The 22328-nt window shown below is 34.4% G+C and overlaps 1 protein-coding gene across 1 annotated transcript in view; it reads left to right on the top strand.

Moving 5' to 3' along the window:
• Gbe1 (1,4-alpha-glucan branching enzyme 1) overlaps nt 1–22328 on the top strand; it is a 245133-nt gene that overhangs the window by 154527 nt on the left and 68278 nt on the right. Inside the window, exons 8-9 of the mRNA XM_059277170.1 lie at nt 14546–14661; nt 18438–18565. Of these exons, the coding sequence (XP_059133153.1) occupies nt 14546–14661; nt 18438–18565 (244 nt within the window). The remainder of the gene's footprint in view (nt 1–14545; nt 14662–18437; nt 18566–22328) is intronic.

The raw sequence follows: 22328 nt of genomic DNA, 5'->3' as shown, positions 1-22328 counted from the left end.
CCCGTGAATGGTGTATATAAATAAAGTATAATACATGAAGTTAAAGCCCTGCCCCCACACGTGCTTGGATGCACTCCTGAAAGAACTTTTATTTTCCTTTGTTTCTCTGTTTATTGTATATGCTACTTCACAGCTGCCATTCTTTTCAACCCTAACTCATAAATATTTAGGGGCTGCTACTTTGGATCTTCATTTCATTGTGAAGACTTTTGTTTCATGCAAAATTGAAATGTGTGTAATTGTCTCCTGTTTTCACATTTCAAATTAATTTCCCTGCCCAATTAGAGACCTTAAAAGGGTTGAGGCAAAGCTTGTGTTCGTCTACCTCTTACCATAGTGTTGTGAGCAAATGAGGGCTAACATGATGGAAAAGGCGTCTGATATGTTCTGGGCCCTGTGTAAATGGTAGTTTTCTCTTCTTTCTTTCTTCATCCTGGTGTCCCATCTTCAGTGAAAAACGAGAGTCACCTTAACAAGCTAAGAAATTTTTTTGCCTCTGACAGTTATTTCATGTTGTGTGTTGTTTAGAGTTCATGCTGTGGAGGAGTTTGAAGTGATCACAATGACAGTTTTTTATCATGTCAGTGAAAAACAGCAAATATTACGAAACCAGCCACTGACCTTTAGTGAAGCTTGCAAAAAGTATTGAAAATGTAGTCTGGAAGAACTCGTCTGAAAGGAAGGGTGGTGTTTGAATAAGCAGTTCTCTTTTAAAAAAAATCATTTTATTGATTTATTTTATGTGTGTGAATAGGAGAAGCAATCAGGTCTTAGCGTTGGCATGTGGAGGTCAGAGGGCCATTTGTAGGGGTGAGGTTTTCCTTCCTCAATGAGGGTTGCAATTGAACTCAGGTCTTCACACTTGGCTGCATGTTTCTTGACATACTGAGCCATCTCACTACCCTAAATAAGCAGCTTTCTTAAATGCCTGATGTAATCAAATAATGGCATTTAAAATGTATATTCTTAAATAAAGTAACCCTTAATATGAGGTTTACCTTCACGGAGCAATAGAACATCTTACTGTGTAGCACCTTCCTATGCTTTCCTTCCTCGGGCAAACATGCCTAGCCTTAAGCAGTGCTTCAGGGACCAGAGGCCACATAGTTGGAACAGTGTTCTCAGTTCTTGGAAACAGTGGTTTCATATAAGATTGTTGAAGACTGCACCAGAAAACCCTCTGGGTGCTTGTCTGTGTAGAGACATGCTGATATCTAACAACACTGTGGAATTTGCTGAATTTTTAGGGCTAAGAATTAACTTTGGGAAAAGTAGCAGATTTTGGTCCAAGGGGATTGAAGAGACAATAAAAAATTAATTAGATGGATATGGTTTTTAAGCTGAGCATACATTTTGAAAAACAAGCTTCTAAGAACAAGCTCTCATTTATCAAGTAAGCTAAAGATAAAAGTACTTAAGTTTAAATAATTAAGTTAAAGTATGAAAACTAAGGAAAAGTGAATAAGATACTAGTATGTATTACAATGTTGTTTAACTGCCATCTTACTCAGAGGCAAAATAACATTTCTCCACATTTGGATAATAATAGATTTTAATGATCTAAATACAAAAGAAAAAAACAAGCAAAACAAAACTTGGCTTCTTTCATTTTGAATAAAATATGAAGGAACTATGAATTTCAAATATGCCTTCAATGTGTGAGATGTGAGCAGCTTTTATTTTTCTCTTTTTCTTTTCTTTGTGTGTGTGTGTGTGTGTGTGTGTGTGTGTGTGTGTGTGTGTGCATGTGTGCATGTGTGCGTGTGTGTGTGTGTGTTCATGCACATAGTTCTCCAAACTGAAACGCCTAGATCCAGAAAGGGAAGTGTTGCATGGAGTTTTATAATGGGAAGGGAGGAGGTGTGATTTCTAGCTCTATGCCTCTGGTCATTTCTTCATTTTGCAGGTATTTCTTGTGTTGTCTAAGTAACATGTGCTCTGCTGGCTCTGGGGATTAAACAGCTGTGAACAAAATTCAGTAGCTGTATGACAGTAGCAGAGATTTATTACTTGCAAGAAGATATGTAATATATCGACTGTTAAAACCAGTTATATAATGGCACTTGATTAGTTTGTAGAAGGGAAGAGATTGCTAAGCAGAAAATGGCAATAGTATCACATAAGTAATAAATTATAAAGCATGAGCTTGTGGTTGGTAGAAAACTAGGTGCACATTGATGTGGGTAACATGAAATATGGTTGACATTTAGTAGAACTCTGCCATAAATACAAAGAATTCTAGCCAAAGTAATAGCTGGATAAGTATATGTAGGTAAGAGGAACTCAACTATGCTTCAGGCACAGAATGCAGACCTCTGTGGCTAGTGTTTAGTGTGTAAGATAATGTCAAAGTATGGAAACCAGATCAGCATGGACCCTGTTACCAAGCCTGTTAACTGGAATTTATTGCAAGCGATATGTGACTTTGTTTAGCATGACAGGCATGCTTTACCAGAGCAGGTCATGGGCCAGGTATAGACCATTATTCTCAACCTGGACATACACTGCACATTTGCAAAGAGCCAGGACATAGATGATATGGCAGTTTGATGAGATATCCCCCACGTTTCCAGGCATCTGAATATTTGGTCCACAGCTGGTGACACTGTTTGAGTAGGTTTAGGAGGTGTGGTCTGTCTAGGGAAATATGCCACTAGGGGTGGGCTTTGAGATTTCAAAAGCTATGAACTTATTTCAATGTGTTCTCTCTGTTTCCAGGCTGGTAGTTACTGGCATGCTTCCATATTGTGATAGAGACTGATTCTTGGATTTTTACCCTTTGGATCCATAAGTCCAAATTAAACCATCCATTCTCCAACATTCTCTAAGTCCTCTTGGTCATGACAGTAGAAAAGTAACTGATACAGATGACAATATGTAATACCGTATAATACACACACACATACACACACACACACATACACACACACACACACACACACACACACACACACACACACATCCTAAGCATGCTATGGAGCTCTAAGAAATTAGATCCTTAAAGAAAGTTGATTTACCATATGGTCCAGTATACTGAGGAATATAAGCTCCTATTGTTAGGACTGTATGTCTAGTATGATAATGCTTGCTTATAATGTTTTGATTTATTTATTACAAATAGTTCATTTTTATTCCAGAATATATCTGTGCATGTTTTACTATTAAATCTCTTCTTCTAGACTAGATTAGAATTTTCTCAACTGCTGTCTTATATGATAGTAGATCTGACTTTAAATTCTGATTTCATCATCATCTAGATATGTGGCCATGTGAAAACTAAATATTGATACTGGTATAATTCATAAATTGGCGTTGCCTGGAGAGCAAATCATATGGCTTCTGGGCCATATCTGGCTGCTGCTTGTTTTTATAAATAATTTTATTTTGAAATTCAACAATCCTTGGTACATGTTCACTGTGACCTTTGCTTGACAACAACAGAGCTGAGTCATTGTAGCATAAGTCAAGGCCTCCAATGGCCCACAATGCCTAGGATGTTTATTTCCTGCCTGTACAAGAGACGTTTGCTGACCCCTGTCATGATTTGTGCCTCTGAGAGTTGTTGTGGGAATTACATAATTAATCATGCAAAACATTCATTATAAAGTGTAGCATTTAGTAAGCACTTATTATATATCAGTATTTTAATTTCACATAACCAGATGAAACTAACTTTAATAAAGTATACCATTGTTTCTATGCATTTTCACATATTCATGCAATAAAAGAATCTAACTTCATGGCTTTATTTTTAAAATAATAGTACTTATTTTGTTGACACTAATCCATTTCCACGTTAACATAATTCCAGGATGCTGGAAGTTCTGTTTTGCCCATGAATCTATCCTTTTATTTAAATCATTTGTATGTAAAAGTTCTTGATTATATTTGATCCATATGGACGATTTGTTAAATTAATCATTGCAGAACTCTTTGAAAATCTAGGCAGCAATGTGCAAATGCAAAATTTATGAATGAAACAAACAAAAAGAAGCTGAGGATTCCTCAAGGATGCTGATGTTTCATGGTGCCTTCCTTTTGTGTCCTCACTGGAGACTTAGGCAACATTTGAGGAAATGTTCAATATTTAATCATAAGCATTCTTATCTCAATGTAGGCTATACATGCAGGCCAGTGTGAACTTTAACTATGGCCTAGACATACTACTCTGTTTTTTTTTTATTTGCAATATGTATTTGCCTGAATGCCCATGTGTGTTTAAACTTCTAATAGAGAAATGAATTCATTAATGAGAAATAAGATTAGTAAAGGATATAGTGATTTTACTTTTGTAGTGGTAAATATGTTGCAAAGATCCCTAAAGAAGAATTATAGAAAAGAAGATAACTTTTACTTAAATTTTCTAACTAATGTCTTACTCAGTTTTCTGCATGATGTTAGTACTCTACATTCTCCTTCAGCTAATCAGAGACACTTGTAACTCTCCTCTTACATGGTGGTTATTGTTTATTTCTTTCAGGAGCCAAGAAGTTTTGTTGTATGTCATTTCTTTTCCTTCTGTGAATGCCTCTGTAAAATCATTTTAGCTTGCTTTTTCCCCCTGCACTGCTTGTGAGTTAAAGTTTTATTTTCAAAAGGCATTTATTTGGCATCTATTTTTAAAAACATTTTCTGTGTCCATTATTAATTCATGGCAGAGCAGTTGGACTTAATACAAAAGTGGTACAAGAGATGGTTCCCCTCACAAGGCATTCATGGGTAAGGAAACTGGAACTCACTCATAAATGTTGCCTTGCAGGAGCCTGATGCGCGGAATTGTGGAAAAACTTTATGCTGGATGTTCGAGGATGGGTAGAGTTATAATAGGAGAAAGATGGAAGATGATGCTGATATTTGGGTTTTATGTGATAATATTTTTGTTCTAAATCTATGAGTGTATGTTAATTCAAATCATTTAGCCCATATTCTGATACTCAGATATCCTGATCTTGAATTTACCTTTCAGTCTACATTTAATGTTATGAGAGTATATAAAGTTATAGAGAAACCAAACTCCATACTTTCCTTCAGAAATCATTACTCTGACATCTAGAAAGATTATTTGTTCCTGTGAACTTTGGTGAACATTGCTAGAATTCAGTTTTTACTCTTAATTAATTACTATCTCCTTGTGTATTAGAACTACAATGTCATTTTTATTAACTTAAATAAGGCTTAACTTTTCCCTGAAATACTTCAAGGTAGGGTACTAGATATCTTTATTTTTACAACTCTGTACTTATGCGCGTGCACACACACACACACATACACACACACACACACACACACACACACACACTCAATAAAATAAAAAAAATAAAAGAAAATAAGCCAGAGAGAAAGGAAAAAACAGACATGTCCATTGAGAGAGTCAGAAGTTCCACAGGAGAGAGCTTATGTCTTATGGGTAGATGCTATTTTCATCAGTGTATCTGTTAAGCCATTTTTTGAAAGGGAACGGCTTAAATATAAGATAATAATCATTGTATATTTAATTATAATTCAATAAGACAATTAGGAATTAGCAAGTTGAGAAATTTCTAAAATGTAAATATTATAATAGCTCATTTAAATGTTATTATTAGACATAAATTAGAATGAAAAAGTTAAAATATATATGAATAGTCAATTTTTCCCAACTTTTACCTTTAAAATAAGCCCACAAAATTACTAGCTAAAACATATTTGTCTTGCTGCATATATAATCAAATTACTGTCCCTTATTTTTTTTTATAGTCAGCTTCATTTTATAACTAAGGTGAGGTTTTTAACCATGTATGAGAAACACACATTTGCATGTTGCCTATATGTGGCTACCTAATCTACACTAATTCATGCCCAGAAGAACAATGTTATTAGCATGGCCTCTGTGAAGGTCCACAGAATACCTCAACTGTGTCTGATTAAATGTTAGGACTTTCATGAAACATAGAAGCATAGCTTGGCTTGCTTGGCAGAAGTTAGTGACAAAGTTTTCCCAAGGTTTAAAAGCGAGTGTGTGTGTGTGTGTGTGTGTGTGTGTGTGTGTGTGTGTGTGTGTGTATGCATGTGTTTATGTAAGTTTGTGTGTGAGGTTGTGTGTGTGTATGTTTATAGATATGTGCACATGTGTTTACATGACTGTAAAGCTCCAAGGATAGCTCTAGTTTTCTTTCAATGTCTTTCACAATTGCCTACTTTGCTATTTTTTGAACCTGGAGATCACCTTTTCAGCTAGACTGGCTGTTTAGCAAGCCCCAGGGATCCCCCTGTCTCTGCCTCTGCAGCACTCATGTTGCACCTGTGTGTCTTTGTGCCTGGCTCTCTACACGGGTGCTCAGTACCTGAACTTAGAACTTCCTGCTTGCTCACCGAGCACTTTATCGATAAAGCCATCTACTTAGTCACAAAAAGTCTATTTTAGAAACAAAGATGTGTTGAAAAATTACCTTTGGCAACAAACTTTGTTAAGAATATAAATGACAGAAATTAGTGTAAACACAAGTATTTAAAAATCTATCAATTGTAAACACAAGTATTTAAAAATCTATCAATGACTTTCTCACTCTGGGCACTCATTAACAGAGTGCATAGTTTGCTGATTCACGTTGCGTCTTTCTGTCAGGTCATTCACTTTTACTTATTCTGCCCTTGTTACTCCATTGCTACTTTTACCATATGTTAATAGGTGCATGCAACATGTACACGTATATACAAACGTGCTCAGATACTTATGTGTACAGAACATACACCTGCACATAACGAAGCACACTCCTAAAAGCGTCCTTTTTTTAAATCTTCCTTGGGCAGATAATATATACTAAATTAGAGACAAGTAAGACTTGAAAAATTTTGAGTATTTTTAGGATAGCTTTAAATTTAGGACACAATTTAACACTATGTTATTCTATATTGTTTATTTATTTGTTAAGGTATACCTGCATTCCTAGTGTGGTGGCATGTAGGATTAATTCCAGCATTAGGGAGGCAGAGGCAGGCAGATCTCTGTGAGCTCAACTCCAGCCTTGCCTACAGGGCAAGGTTCAGGTTAGCCAGGCATATATAGTGGAAACCTGTCTCAACAACTGGCAAACAAAAAGAGAATACCTTTTCTGATCACTTAAGTAAAAACCATCTTGATGCTATATATTATGAGCTATGTACAACTCAGGCCCAAAGAGAAATTTAGTTTTTTACAATAATTAATTTGAATTATCAGGGTTCACTGGATATAATTTGACCAAACACCATGATACGTCATATCCTATGAAGATGTACAGAATAAAACCCAGATAATAAATAGAAGATAGGAATCTTCTGTCATTTTTAGTGTAAGTGCTTCTTTTCCAAGGTGTATATTATACAGTTTTAGTATTGTATGCATAGTAATGCATTGTGGTCACATCATGTTTTTCTCTGAATTTATAGTTTAAGGCATAAGCGAAAAGATCAATAGGTACACTTAATTTAAAAAGTGGTATGTTTTAGATAATTAATTAACAAGAAGTTGAGAGGGGTTGGAGGGTGGCAATTGGATCTGAAAGAAGTTATATGGGGGGATATTGGGTAAATACAATTAATACTGTGTGCATGTATTAAATTTCCAAATAATTAATAATACATTATACTACAAAAAAAAGATAAAAATGATCTCAGAAAAGCTTTCCTCAAGCCTATGTGGTTACCTCAGTTCAAATACAAATCAGAACGTCAAGGATTTTGCTTCATGCATTTATGATTCACTCTTGACTAGCTAGTTGTGCAGCCACAGGGCCTGAAGAAGAGCTAAGAGGAATGTGCTACTTTTCTTGTTGTTTTTGTGAGTTAGCCTCAGTTTAATAATATCTTTTACTTATTAGTATAGAACAATAGTGTGTTTAGTAACATCTGTTGACCCAAGTTGCTTATTTTGAAAATTTCAGACAATATTCTGGACCACAAATAAATAGAACATTAGGCAAATAGATTTGAATTACAAAATGTGATTTCATTAAATAATGTCATTATATCTGATTACATTTGCTTGCCAAGAAAATTTGGCTGTGTTTTATTTCATTACAAAGTTTATTGGCAGACTGTGAGACAATCAACAATTTTGAGTTTACAGATATTTTGGAAAAGTCTTAATATTGGAATTATCTGTGCATGATAAAAATTTCCTTAATACATCTCGTTACTTGATTAGAAACTGACTATTTCAACCATTTAAACCAATTAGAATCCTGAGTATTTTGATTGCTAGGGATTCTTAAATGTATATATCATCTTCTGTGTATTCAGTTTAAATACAAGACATCTATGATTTAAACATTTTAGTAGCTTTTGATTAAGAAGAATGTCAGCTGTATTTCTGTACATTTTTCTAGATTTTTAATATAAATATTAAAACAAATATTAAAACCATGTTTTTGCTTCATTTAAGTGAAATTGTGGTGTTTTACTCAAATGAGTGAAGGTATTATTTGTTCCTAATTCATGTACAAATAGTTCACCATATTCAGCTGCTTATCTAGCATTTTCATGAAGACCACTGATGTAGTTTTGGCATCATAGTCTAAATGTTACCACCTAGCTCTCTCAATGGATCAGACATTAGGTTTCACCACCATGGCTTATTAGGGGAGGGTTAAATGCCTTATATCAAGAGAGCAATCTGAAAATGAATGGCTGACCTTATATGTTGGAACACTCCAAAACAATACTGCCATGATAAATTCTGCTTTATATTTTTATGGGATTCTAGTCAAGTGCATATATCAACTGAGTTACCAGCTGTCTGATGACATTTTGAGGTATAAAAAATCAATTGAATTTTTTATCATACCATTTACCAGACATTTTTTATTCCTTGACTCAAGGTAACCATTCAGTTGAGAAGACTGAGTTCATTCCTGTAGCTAGAGAGCACATTATGTGGCATTTGTCGTTTGATCAGAGTTTGGGATATATCATGACTCCCCTTTCTCTACTCCAGAAACATGAAGAACATAGAATTTCTTATTACTAAATTTAAAAATTCTAATGTATAGTATTAGTCATCCCTCAGAAATCTTTATTTTGACTCATGACATACTCCCTTAAGCTTGTTCTAGTGGCACACTAAAAATACAGATTTTAGATTCCACAAACTAGTTTATTCATGTATGACGTTAACACTTTCACTATCCACATGAATGCAGGAGAGTTTAATTCAGGACATCATACTTCACCTAGATTTTTAAACTTCCTTTAGTTGATCTTGAAGTCTGCTTAGCTTTAGAATAAAATGATGTTAAAATTATGTTTACTTTTTACCCATATTAATAACACTAATTATTTTATAATTACCTAGCCAAAGATAGTTTCTGGTCTTGTAGAGAAAAAAAAATCACATGGTATATAATTAGAATGGTTGTCTAGACCTGCTGGCAAGTCTAGTAAATTTCGGAAGCCTTTTACTATTTCTAGGAATGGTAACCATCTCTTTCTGTATATTCATTGTGCAATGTGGTTATGCTGAATACCTGCTTTTGTTCTGGAAGTCTAGACTGCTATATGTACTGTGAGAGCTGGTCCCTTGCCACAACCCACATAAATTTGGTATTGACTTGACTCAGATGATGCCATGACAATCTTTCCCTTTGTTGACTCCATTTTATATGTTTATGTGTAAATATCCTGGCTAGTCATAAATTAATCTATATCCCAAACCTTCTGTTGAAGTTCCTTAGTGACTCTCTGGACACTGCAGGTGGCCTTGAGTACACCTGAATCAGTTCTCTTGTATTTGAGTTCAGTGAGCTGAGATAATGTATTGATGTTATAAGCAAATACATCATTTACACCAAATTCAATGTTTATGTATTAAAGCCAGACATAAAGATAGCTACATCTTTATCCTAGTACCCTGGTAACACTCCATGGTCTGACTTTTTTTAAACATTACATTCTACATTCTGTACATGCAAATACATGTGCTTATCTGCTTGTTCTGTGGAATCAACATTATTTTCTGTGATTCTCCATCTGGAAAGTTCTCTAATTCCCTTATTTACTGACTTGAATATAATCAGTATATTTCAAATGAGTTTGACCAGTCTGTTGGTCTTAGACTAAATCTCAATCTTATGATTTTACCAATAAAGACTTGAGAGTCAAAGGCTAGGGTGAAAACCTGAAAGCTTAGAAAGGCCAAGGAACAGGCAGCTGACCTTCCTCCTTAGGCTGTGTCTCGGAACTTCTGCCATCCCGAACCAAAAAGGCTGCCAAACTCCAAGTCCTTCCTCACTGCTTCCTGTGCATTTTCTTTCCATTTTCTGAACTCCCTCTTACTCTGTATGACTACTTTCTGTAAACTAGTTGCTGGCTTTGCCTCTTGACCCAAGATTGATTATTATTATTTAATTGATAAGTATTATTTAATTAATTCAATCTTGGGATTCACAGTGTGATCAAATATCCCATGACACCAGGCCACTGAGTTTACAGTCAACAACTACATTGTCTGCATGTTGTATGGTAAGGTAATACACACAATTGCTGGACCACAATAGTGGAATGTTCTTTATAGGTTCACATTTTTTTTATCTGATTCTTGTTGCTCCTTTTTTCTTATGCAACAATGGCCATGTATTTATAAAGTATTAGTCATTCAAATATAATTATTTTTGCTTAACTGCTCCTAATAATCTAGTATTAATAATTAATAATCTAGTATTAACAATATAATAATCTAGTTGAGCACGTTTAACAGAAATATAATAGTACTCTGTCTATTTGTCTGTCTGTGTGTGAGTATGTGTGTGTGTTCACTAGTGTGATGATTACACATGTGTATGTGCATGTGTTTTGGAGGCTTGAAGTAAACCTCACTCAAGTGTGCCTCCTCAGATGCCTTCCATCTTGTTTTCTTGAGACAGGGTATCTCACTGTTCTGTAGTTCCTGATTTAAAGAGAAGCTGGCTGTCTGCCTAGATATAGGGATCCCCTATCTTTGCCCCCCATCCTCTAGGATTCTAATCATGGGCCATAGTGCTTGCCTACTTTACATTGGTTCTGGTATTGAATCCAGCTCTCCCTGCTTTCATAGCAAAAGCACATTACCAACTGAGCTATCTAGTTTTCTCCAGAGACTTCATTTTTTAACTTATGCCTTTCAATTGCACTTCTTAACTTTAAATTTTTATGTCTGAGATTTTTTTTCCTGAGTCTATTTTTCTACATGTCTTTTAGAAAAGTGAACTTTCAATGTTCGTTTGCGCTGTTTGTTCATGCTGCGCATCTTTATTCTTTTCAGTCATTTTGTAGGAGATACAGAATTTTATTTTATCACTGAATCTTAAAGAATAATGACATTATTTTGGAGCCAATACAAATTCAATTTATTCTTTTCAGATACACGATGATTCTTTTGGCTGTATCTCTTAGATTTTAGGCTTTGCTTCAGGTTAATAGTGCTTTAGAAATCTAAAGAATAAAATTTACCCATTGGAAGTTTCTAATTAGATACTCCGTTGTCATTTGCTTAGTTTTGGAATATCAGAAAACAGTGTTTTTTTTTTTTTGTTTTTTGTTTTTTGTTTTATTCATCCATGCAAATAAAATGTCTTTGCACATTGTCACAACCAGATGTTGCTGTTTCTTTTCATACGTTAAAGAATTTTATTGCTCTTTTTGGTCAATAGAAGAATAGGTAAACTATTGTAGTAAGAGGAGTGAGTGATAATTTTTAGTTAAAAACATGACATAGAGAAACGCTTTTTCAGTGATTGAATTCACATCACTCTTCTGTTTGTCTCTGAAAAGCAATATCACATGATAAGTTTTTCCTTTTCTTTTACCTTCACAGATGTTAGAATGCAGTTTTTATATGAATCTTTTTTTACCTAAAGATTATTCAGTTTGTAGTATTTCTATTATGTGAAATTAATGTTCTTTAGTATAAACCAGTCATGTAAATACGTAGAAATATATAACATAAGAAAAGTAGAGTGCCAAAAACCAGGAAGACCTGGAATGCATTTGTTCTGTCTGCATGGATTAAACTTACAAAAATTATATATAATACTCTCTACCCCCACACAAATAAAGAATAGCAAGTGTCAGATAAGGCCTAAGGACAGTTTATATTGTCTTGTTTATGGTTTTATCTATTTATCTATTTATCATTGAAACACCTCGAGGTGACTTTTACTAAAACAATACATTTAGTTTACTTTTCAGAAAGTACATGTGAGCTATTGACGTGGCTTAGTGCACCCGAGCACTGCAATCATGATTACTAGGGTTTGGATCCCTCACAGCAAGCCTGACATCTTACACAGGCTTCAGTTCTGGGAGATCGAAAGTCATTTACTAGTCTTTGTGTTCATGGCACACACACACACAGACACACACACACACACACACAGAGACACACACACACACAAACACATACAAACGAACCTTTTAATAAGATAAAAGTATGTGCAACTATGTAGCATTATTGATAAGTATGTGTGCTTTTGAAAAGCAGTGTTTTCAAACTATTATTGACACACAGAACCGTAACCTATTCAAATCTTTTGAAATTTTCATATAGAATTGAACCTTCTTTTAAAACAAGTATGATATATGTAAAGGTAAAGAGGGCGTATAGGCAATCTCTACACGATTCCATTCTACTTTTGCCGTAAACCTAAGATATCTCTAATCTAAAGTTTAAGAATTTAAAGAAAATATCAAAAATATCTATAAATTACTATACATAAATTTTGATTATTGTACAGTTGTAGCATCTCTCCTTTTATTGAGTTCTGTTTTGAAAATGTGAATATCTTTCTTAAATGATAGGGGCTAGAGAGATGTCTTAGTAGATAAGGTATTTGCTGAGTAAGCATAAGGGCCTCTGTTCATCCCCAGCACCCATGAAAGGATTCAGGAAATGTGGCTGTACTCCCACCCCAAGGTTGGCACAGTTAGGAAGAGTCCCTGTGGCTTTCTGGCTAGGTAGTCTAGCCAGTCAGTAATTTCCATGTTCAATGAGATATCTTATATGTCTTAGTTACTTATCAATTGCTGTGACAAAACACCATGACAAAGACAACTTATAAAAGAGAGTGTTCACTTTGGGAGTTACAGTTCCAGAGTGTTAGGGTCCATTGCCAACACGGGAGCATGGCAGCAGACAGGCAAGCTGGACACACTGGACCAGAGCTGAGACTTTATATCTTGATCACAAGCAGGTGACAGACAGCTAATGGGGAATGATGGGGGTGTTTGAAATCACAAAGCCTGCTGTCATGACATAGCTTTTCCAAGAAGGCCACTCATCCTAGTCCTTCCCAAACAGTTTCCCCAAGATTGACCAAGCATTCAAATATGTGAGCCGTGGAGGCCATTCTCACCCAAACTGCAACCTGGTCTCAAAAAATAAAATGGAAAATCCATGGAGTATTACACTTGGTATCTGTATCTGACATGCACTTGGTTTTACACGCTCCAAGCTCGAACCTGTTTACATACTCACAAAATAAACAAACGTGTTAATAAAGTACAAGTGAAATACATCTTCATAAGCATTTAACCTAAGCATCTCGAACTTCCAGTTTTCTTTCATATTTGTTGCATTGCTTATGCTTCTGGGTTTTTCTTTCCATATATTGTTCAAGCATTCAGGAAATTTTAAAGTTCAAGGTTAACTTATTTCAAGTAGATATTAGCACAGCATTCATCTTCCCTCAGAGGTTAGAGTTATACTTCTGAAGTTGATTGTGATGACTTAATCTCTGCTTATGTCAGATTGTCCTTTAATATGAAGGAGGTTTAAAAATGCATAAATTTGAGCTGTGTTAAAGACTTGTATACACTATTACTGCTTTGTCATTAAGCTAAATGGGGTATTAAAGTCTTAAAACTACAGTTGTAATAAGATAGAGAATTCAACCATAGCTGCACATCTGAAGGAAATACTAATTGACGTTGCCCTCTCTTCAATTGTCCAAAATAGACTTGCTTCACATGGCGTTTTTAATTGAGTTATACCGTTCTTTTTCCTTTTGTTTTGATGGATGTGAGGCTCTGTGTGCTATAATTTATTAAATATGTGGGGATTTTGTGATTAGGCTTTCATTTTTACTTCTATAAAAGAGTAGTCTAGTAAATGTAAATATAATTCTTAATAAAGAAAATAATAATCTCCTTACATGACTATGATGTAATCCATGAAAAATCTTGATTAAAATTCAGTTATAAGTAACATTTTCATATTTAGTTATATTATCTACAGTGGACAATCTGGTTGACAAGAGTAAAGACCTAGACAAGACAGCATAGGCAGCTGCTTTGTGATTCTTCTTTTTTCCCCTTTAATTTTCCTCGGATTTTGAAAGATTTTGTGGCTAAAGGGAATTTAATATGTTTTCCTTTTAGAATGAGCTTCATTATACAAATGATATTGGATGTTTTCTCCTGTTTGTATATGTTTCTTGAATATCATGCTTGAGACAAAGAAGTAATTCTAATCCATACTCCAAACAAGTGGTATGTAATGACTAAGGAAAACACTGTTTGCATTATACTTAAATTCATTTTTTGTCTAATATTTTAGCTGGGAAGTTTTAAGATTCCTTCTGTCAAACATAAGATGGTGGTTGGAGGAATACTGCTTTGATGGATTCCGTTTTGATGGTGTTACATCCATGCTGTATCATCACCATGGCATGGGTAGGTACCTGGTATGTTATAGATGTAAAGGATGAGCTTACATTTCATTGTTAAGTTGTAGCCAGGGTATGTTCTTCTATAGAAACTGCATGGCCATCATAGTCAACTACACTTTTAATTGTCCATTGTTTATGCATTTTGTGTAGTCATTTCTGATATGAATTAATTAGAAAGAAATCAAAAGTATACACTTCCATTTCTATATGTCTTCTAGGAATAAAGGATCCTTAATATAAGGCTTTGAAAAATTTAAAGAACCATTTACCACAGCACATTCAGGATTTATTAAAGTATATATTCATCTTTTAAATGAATATATACTTTATATTATTATAAAATGATAAATAATAACATTTTGTGTATTATACATGAAGAATTTATGTGTGCCATTTACTTGATTTAAATTAAATTGAAGAATTGATCAGGCATCATTTTGAAAGTTACACAAAATTAGACTCAAAATTTAATTCCCAAATATAGAGATGATAGGTTTTTATTTTATTTTATTTATTTATTTAGTTGTTTTTTTTTTTTTTTTTTTTTTTGAAATTGGATCTTGCTGGTTAGACTACACTGACCTCAATCTCCTAATTCTTCTCTCTCAATCTTCCTCCAGAGTGACGGGATTTCAATTATGGGGCCCCATACTCAGCCTTTATTTTATTCTATATAAATACATTTTGGCCATATATTGGTGGCCAGGGGGATCACCCTTATGTCTTGTGTCTCCACTGAGACGCCATTGGAAAGAACTAATTTTTCATTTGCAAGTGGTTATCAATTGGAGATAATTTCTGGGTTAAAAATGGATGGCCAGTGCAACTCTTTGACATCTTTGGAGGTTCTTTGTTCCATAATGTTTCTTCAGGGCATTTTTTTAAACCTTACAGGCCCTTTGCATACATATTATGGCTTCTGATTTTGTGTTTTTATAGGATGCCTGTGTGCGTGAATTCTGTGTTTCTGTGTCTATATGAATTTCCTGTGCTCTTTCTTTGCTCTTTTTCTTCTGTTTGTTTTATCCTAGTCTAATAGATTTGTTTCTGTTTTATCTTATTATCCTTCTTTAGATGCCTATTTGTTTTCTAAGGTGAGACAGAAATGGAATGAATCTGGATAGGAGGGGAGGGGAGGAGGATCTCAGAGGAGCTGGGAGAGTGGATACCATAATCAGAATATGGTGTATATAGTGTAAATTCTATCTTCAATAAAATAGAACTTGTAAAACTATGTGTGGGTACATACTCCCAACAAGGAAATAAAGATGAGGAGATCTGTGTAGACAATAAATCTTGACAAGTGTCTTCTAAGGAAGGAGCTGAAGAGGATGATGACTGCTGCTTGTCCTTAATCCTGACAGTGCCAGTGCTTGGAGGACAGAAGTTACAGCTGTCACACACCAGGCTGCACCTATAGCTGTCCTCCAGTTTAGATAGAAGTTGTCTGTGAGGAGACAAAGACAAACATAGAGAGAGGCAGAGATCCTTTCATAGTTTAAATCTGCCTCTGTTGAAGGCCAGGAAGGTCCCAGGGGTCTGAGATACTGAGGAAATGAACAAAAATTTATGGAGATGTGAAATACATTTCATGAGTAGAAAGCCCAAGAAATCATAAGGAAAAAAAATTCTTAGTCTCTCTCTATCTCTCTATATATTATGCATATCACTTATATAAAATGTATATATTAAGTAATATATTAAATGATATATATTACTTAAAATGTCAAAAACAAAACCTAAAATTACAAAGCAAATGGACAATAGATTATAAAAATATGTGATGATGTAGTTAGGATAAAGATGCAATATTTAATCTGTAAACTCTTTGATGACATCATTGAGATCCAGGAAGAAAAAAGTAATTTATTTCATGGATGAAAAAATGTCTGAATTCATGGTAGACTGTTGCCCAAAACAATATATTCAGAATTCTTTGGGAAATAAAGTGTGGCTTATGATTTTGATAGCTGAATGGTAGGGAGCTAGAGAAAATAGGGAATTTTAGCTGAAGGATACAATATTTCAATTTTTAAGACATATATTTGGGGGATATAACATATAGGATGATCAGTATGGTTATCTGTACTATATTTCTGACATAGAATTTAATTGAAAGTTACATTTTTTTATGCCACCCCGTTCCTAACTTACATATATGCTCTACTAACAGTGAATAGGGTAAATGTGATTAATTTGCATGGGATAATAAATATACATGTACACCTATATATGAGTATTATCTTGGGCCAGCAAGATGGCTCCACAGATAAAAGTGTTTGCTATGCAAGCCTGATGACCTGTACTAGTAAAACTGGGTCGAAGAACTTACTACATGAAACAGTCCTGTGTCTTCATTTGATTATCTTCATGATACCTCAACAACAATAATAAAATAAAAATAATTTTAAAGTTTCTCTGAGTGACTTATGGAGACACACTTTTCATCCATTCCATATTGTAAATGAAAGAAGAATGATGTTAGTAGAGTGGGAAGAGTGACAGATAATTATTACTGAGGTGCATATGCGAAAGAACATGAGGCATGGACTTTCGTAATTACACATTAACTTATCCTTTAGTGCCAGCCACCAGCAAATGGACGTGATAAAACAAGGGTCAAAATAAAGTGCTTAGGTAAATGGAACTGGGGGGAAGGCTGGTGTTAAGAATTGATTTGATTTAGTGTAAATAAGAGTAAACTGTCAAAAGAATGCACAGTGAATGATATGATCATTCTAACCATGCTTTAAGCAAACAAAGTAAGAAGTAGGTTAGAAGAGGCGGTAGAGAGTTTACTGCTAATGTATTCATCATCACAGCAAAGCTCTATTGCATCCTTCACAGCCCTTTTAATGTAAATAATAGTTCTAGGTTAAAAGTGCTTTTCATCTTCAGTTGTCTCTGATGCAGCTTATACGAAGATAATTGTTGTTCTGTTAACTGAATACCGCTCTGTAATTGAAAAAAAAAATGCAGCTGTTTTGTTGACATTCTGAATGCTTCTAAGTAAATACAATTTTTTTTTTATTTAAAAAAAAGTGCTTTTCACTTTTTCTCTTATTTATCTCAGAGGGACCAAGTAGAACCCAACATTGCCATACTTTTATTGACTAAATGTGTTCTTTGACATGTGTATTTGATGCATTCTGATTAAGTTCCTTTGCTGGCTCTCTTATCTCATTCCATTGCTACCAACCATGCCTCCTCCCTCCCAGACCCTCTCCCAGATTCATGACTCGGTTTTGTTTGTGACCCATTTATTTCATCAGAACCGTCTGTGTGACCAGAGGATTGAGACTCTCTGCTTGAGCCTGTTGTGGTGGGTACCCACATAGAGGCAATAAATCCTGCCAGGATCAGTCCATACCCAGTAGCTCAGTAGTGTGTATTATGGCCTCCTTAAGCCCTCCTGTACCCATGCCTGGCTGTTTCAGGGACTATTCATTTTCTGATATGGTAGGAATGTGTTGGAAATTTGACATTATCATCCCATTTCAGTTGCAATACTTATTTCACTGCTATACAATTTAATTAGAATTAAATTACATCTTTTAAGCGCTCTTTGTGTTGTTTCTTTCGAACAGAAATTGATTTGCAGGATTTTCTGATCTCTGAATATTGAAAAGGAATACTGAGTTAGTACATTTTCAGGTGGTAACTTCATTACACTTCCTTACACTAGCACACTCCTCACAATTTTAGATATGTTTCATAGACTTAAGATTTACCTATTTATATACTATATTCCTTTTCCCCGCCCCCCTCCCTGTTAATCAGGTCAAGGTTTCTCAGGTGACTATAATGAATATTTTGGACTACAAGTCGATGAAGATGCTTTGATTTATCTCATGTTGGCAAATCATTTGGCTCACACATTGTATCCAGATTCTATTACAATAGCAGAGGTAAGAATATGTGACTTTGCACCATCTGACGCCCTTTAATACAGAATATTCCGTTAGCATACAGCATTTGAATAACTAAACTCATGTCAGCAATAGTTGTAAAAATGGAATTGTGCTCTGACCATGGCCCAGCCATCTTGTAAGGATAGCACAATCTTTGGAATTCACTGTTTTCCTAATAGGTGATTATTTACAGTAATTGCTTGTCACTATTCCATGGTTAGAAAGTACATGCCAGTGGTTAGGAAGTAAAAATGTCCTAATCAGTGGACAGGACCTTCTGCCTGAGACCTTCAGTGGTGAAAAGAATTGAGTATTAATGTATGCCTGTCAGTCTATTAATTAATTAATTAATTAATTTTCTGGTTGAATCATTAGAGATGACATGGATCCCTGCCTGCACACTTTTCTGAAGCATTTTGTGTTCAGATGCGATTACCTTTCTTGTTCATGTTATTGCTCTCAGGCTGCCAATGTTCACTAGTTATTCATGATGACTAAAAGTTCATGATTAACTGTCCCAAAGCTGTGCTGCAGTGATATAATTTTGCATATGCGTAATTGGCAATTCTCTTCTTGGGGATACATGTGATAAATTAAGAAGTTTGTTAAATGATTCTGCTAATTTTGATTTAATATTAACTCCCCCTGTGGTTTTATGTATCTTCTAAGTAGGAATTATTAATAAAATTGAAGTTAGCGTGTTAGTAATTGTTATATGAAGTATAGTCATGAGCATATAAGATACTAATCTTATGTTTAAGAAGAGTCAGAATTAAGCTGTATCCTTGTCCTGTTGGCATTCCATTTACTGCGGTGAGTTTCCTTCTTATAGAATTTATTATTTTTATACACATTTTCTGCCTGTCGTTTCTCAGAAACAATAAACTCTAGCTACTTTATGTAACTCTATTGTTAGACTATGGTTAGAAAACAGTTTTATTTCTGTCAGACCTTTTGCCTTTTAAATGTCATTTGGGTATATTTTCAAAAGATAGTTCTGAAATAAGTTCTTACATAAAATTAAAACACAAGTCTAAAACTACAATATACCAGTAATAATTCATAGTACCTGCTTCACTACCTGTGCTCAGAGCTATTAGCTGTTCTTTGTTCTGAAGTGCTTTTAACAGAAAATATTTTAAATCCTATTTTACTTCTGAAAAACAGTATTTTAATTTATCTGTCAAACATCAAAAATGATTTTGTCAATAGTATATGTGACAATCTAAAGCAGAGATAATCTATGTGACGAATTACTACAAACAATTAATGACAGTACAAATAAAAAGTGAATGGTGAAGAAAAAGAAGCAATTACTTAATACATGAAAGTTAAAATTGTTACATTGATCTTTCCACTCATTTCAAGTAAAATGGCACCATCATCTAGGGAGCTCTTGTCTGACTATCAGTGTTTCTACCAAAGAAACTCTCAGACTTTACTCTACTTTATATTACTTGGTTTTAGATTTTTTTTAAAGGCAAGATGTGCTTTCAATTTATTCTACTCAAATTGAAAACTGCTTCAATTTCAATACATGACTTCTCTGTCTAGTGGGAGTCTTTTCAAAGTGTAGAATTGATCTTCATGAACTTTTTAAAAAAGTTGGTAAAACGAATAAGTGATAGAATTTTATATAAATTTGTATAGTAGAAATAAGAATTTATTACCAATTACAATTATAACAAAAACTTTTTAGAGAAACTGTTCACCATTGTTCAAAGTTTTTTCTTAATTAATTGAAATATTTTATATCACTTATCTTCTTGGTCAGTAGCCAGAAGTACTCTTTAGATTTTAAAGAACTGGATTTATTTAAATTCGAAACACACAGTCATTCTTATATACTATATCATTGCACACATAGGTTTCATAGTTGGAATGTATTACCTTTATATTTATTCTTTCTTTTATATTTAAAAGGGTGGCCACCAGCACCTCACTTTGAAAAGGAAACTTGGAATAACGCATGAGCTAATGAACATCCAATGATTCTGATTTACGGATTGTGACAAATTTGATATCCATGTTTTTCTTTTCTTTTATTTTTAAAAGATACATATAATACAGACTATATATCTGTTTTCTCAAGTAAAGTTACATATACTTAAATTTCAACCACCAGCAATCATTCCAGATCATTTGATCACAATAAACCTTTGCGAAGTATTTTGTCCATAACTCCAGCATCTAATAAGGAGCCCGATGTTTAATAGATTCTCAGCTCATTTTATATCAGCAAATTGAACTGAATTCCTACAATATCTGTGAACGTATCACTTCTGTTTTGATAAGTACTCCTTTTAAAATGTTTTCCCTGTTGATCTTGATTCATTCTGTTTCCATCATAAGCTTTAAAGAACTGTGAGGAAATACAGTGCTATGTTTAAGCATTTTAGTTCCCAGTGGTTGTATCCTGACATATCGTGCGTTTATTTGTGTTGGTCTACAATAAGAAGGAGGTAAATTAGTTTTGAGTCCACAGAAGTCAACTATTTGTTTTTCCATGCTTTTCTGTGGGGAGAATTTGCCAATGAGATTATCAAAACAGCAGCATTTCAGCTACCTCAGATTTCAGAGGGTGATGTCATTTTGTAAGAATTTGCAAAGAAGGGTTTGAATGAGACATATGTTGAAAAGCTTGTCACAAGCCTAGACGTATGTACTTTAAAGGAGACAGTATATAGAGCTTAAAAGGTTTAGCAGATACTGGTGGAGAGGTCTAAGTCTCTTCTTCTACTATATGTCAGTTGTCATATATGGGCTGTTAAATATGGTCATTTCATGATAAGTGTAGGTGTATGCGTGTTTATGTCCTCATTTATGCATGTAGATAAATCAGATAAATTGCTTATCTTTTCCCTTTTGGCACTGTTAAGTCCTTCACCCAGAACATATTTATTAAATACCTTCTTTGTGTCAAGTGCTAGCCACTAAGCAAGAGTCTTCGGTCACATTAGCCAACAAAAGCAACTTCTTCCATTATGTGTCTTACAAACAAGTTATACGGAAACAGAATACTGGGTAGGAAGATGTATAGCAAATGCTTAATGTCTGATGACTTAATTGAATCTTTAGCTAAAGAATTTTATATTTCTACTATTAGATACTGAATTTTATTACAGTACAAAATAGAAGCAAACTATCTCATAAGATGTTGATTGTTTTTGTAAAGAGGAATTGGAAATGGTGGAACTCCGTTTGAAAACATATAGTCTAGAAGAGGTAATTAAGAGTAAATAAGACTGGCCACAGACACTGAACAGAAGAAAATTATTTGTTTGAAATCTAGTGCCGAGTTAGAATGATAGTATTTAGCTTGTATTTTGCTGTTGTTATTACAAAAATATCTTCTGCTACCTCAGTATCCTTTTGCCCAATTTCTCAGCTCAGTTGTCTATTTGATTATCATTTACTTCTCAGTATTCTAAGGTATCATGACAGGAGAAAACACTGGCAACAGATGATGTCTGATGTCTGAGCCATGACTCCACCATTAGTAAGCCTCTCTCTTTCAAGATTCCTTCACCTCAGTGAGCCTTTGTTTCTGTATCTGCTAATGAAAACACCCAGTGGCTGATCTCAGTGACTCTTTCCAGTGTAACCTACTGAAATGAAACCACCTTATTGCCTCACTGTTAATGTATTCCCCGTGTTTTCCATTTCTTCAGGATGCAGTACTCACAGGGCTAGACATAGAAGTATAGCAGAGATAGGCTGTACACATTTTTTTTTTTTTGGTTTTAGTAAACATGGTAGG

This window comes from Peromyscus eremicus, chromosome 12, assembly GCF_949786415.1.
Source record: "Peromyscus eremicus chromosome 12, PerEre_H2_v1, whole genome shotgun sequence".
In the NCBI taxonomy this organism is placed as follows: domain Eukaryota; kingdom Metazoa; phylum Chordata; class Mammalia; order Rodentia; family Cricetidae; genus Peromyscus; species Peromyscus eremicus.
Note: the sequence above shows the minus strand (reverse complement) of the source record. Positions and strands in the feature narration are given on the sequence as shown.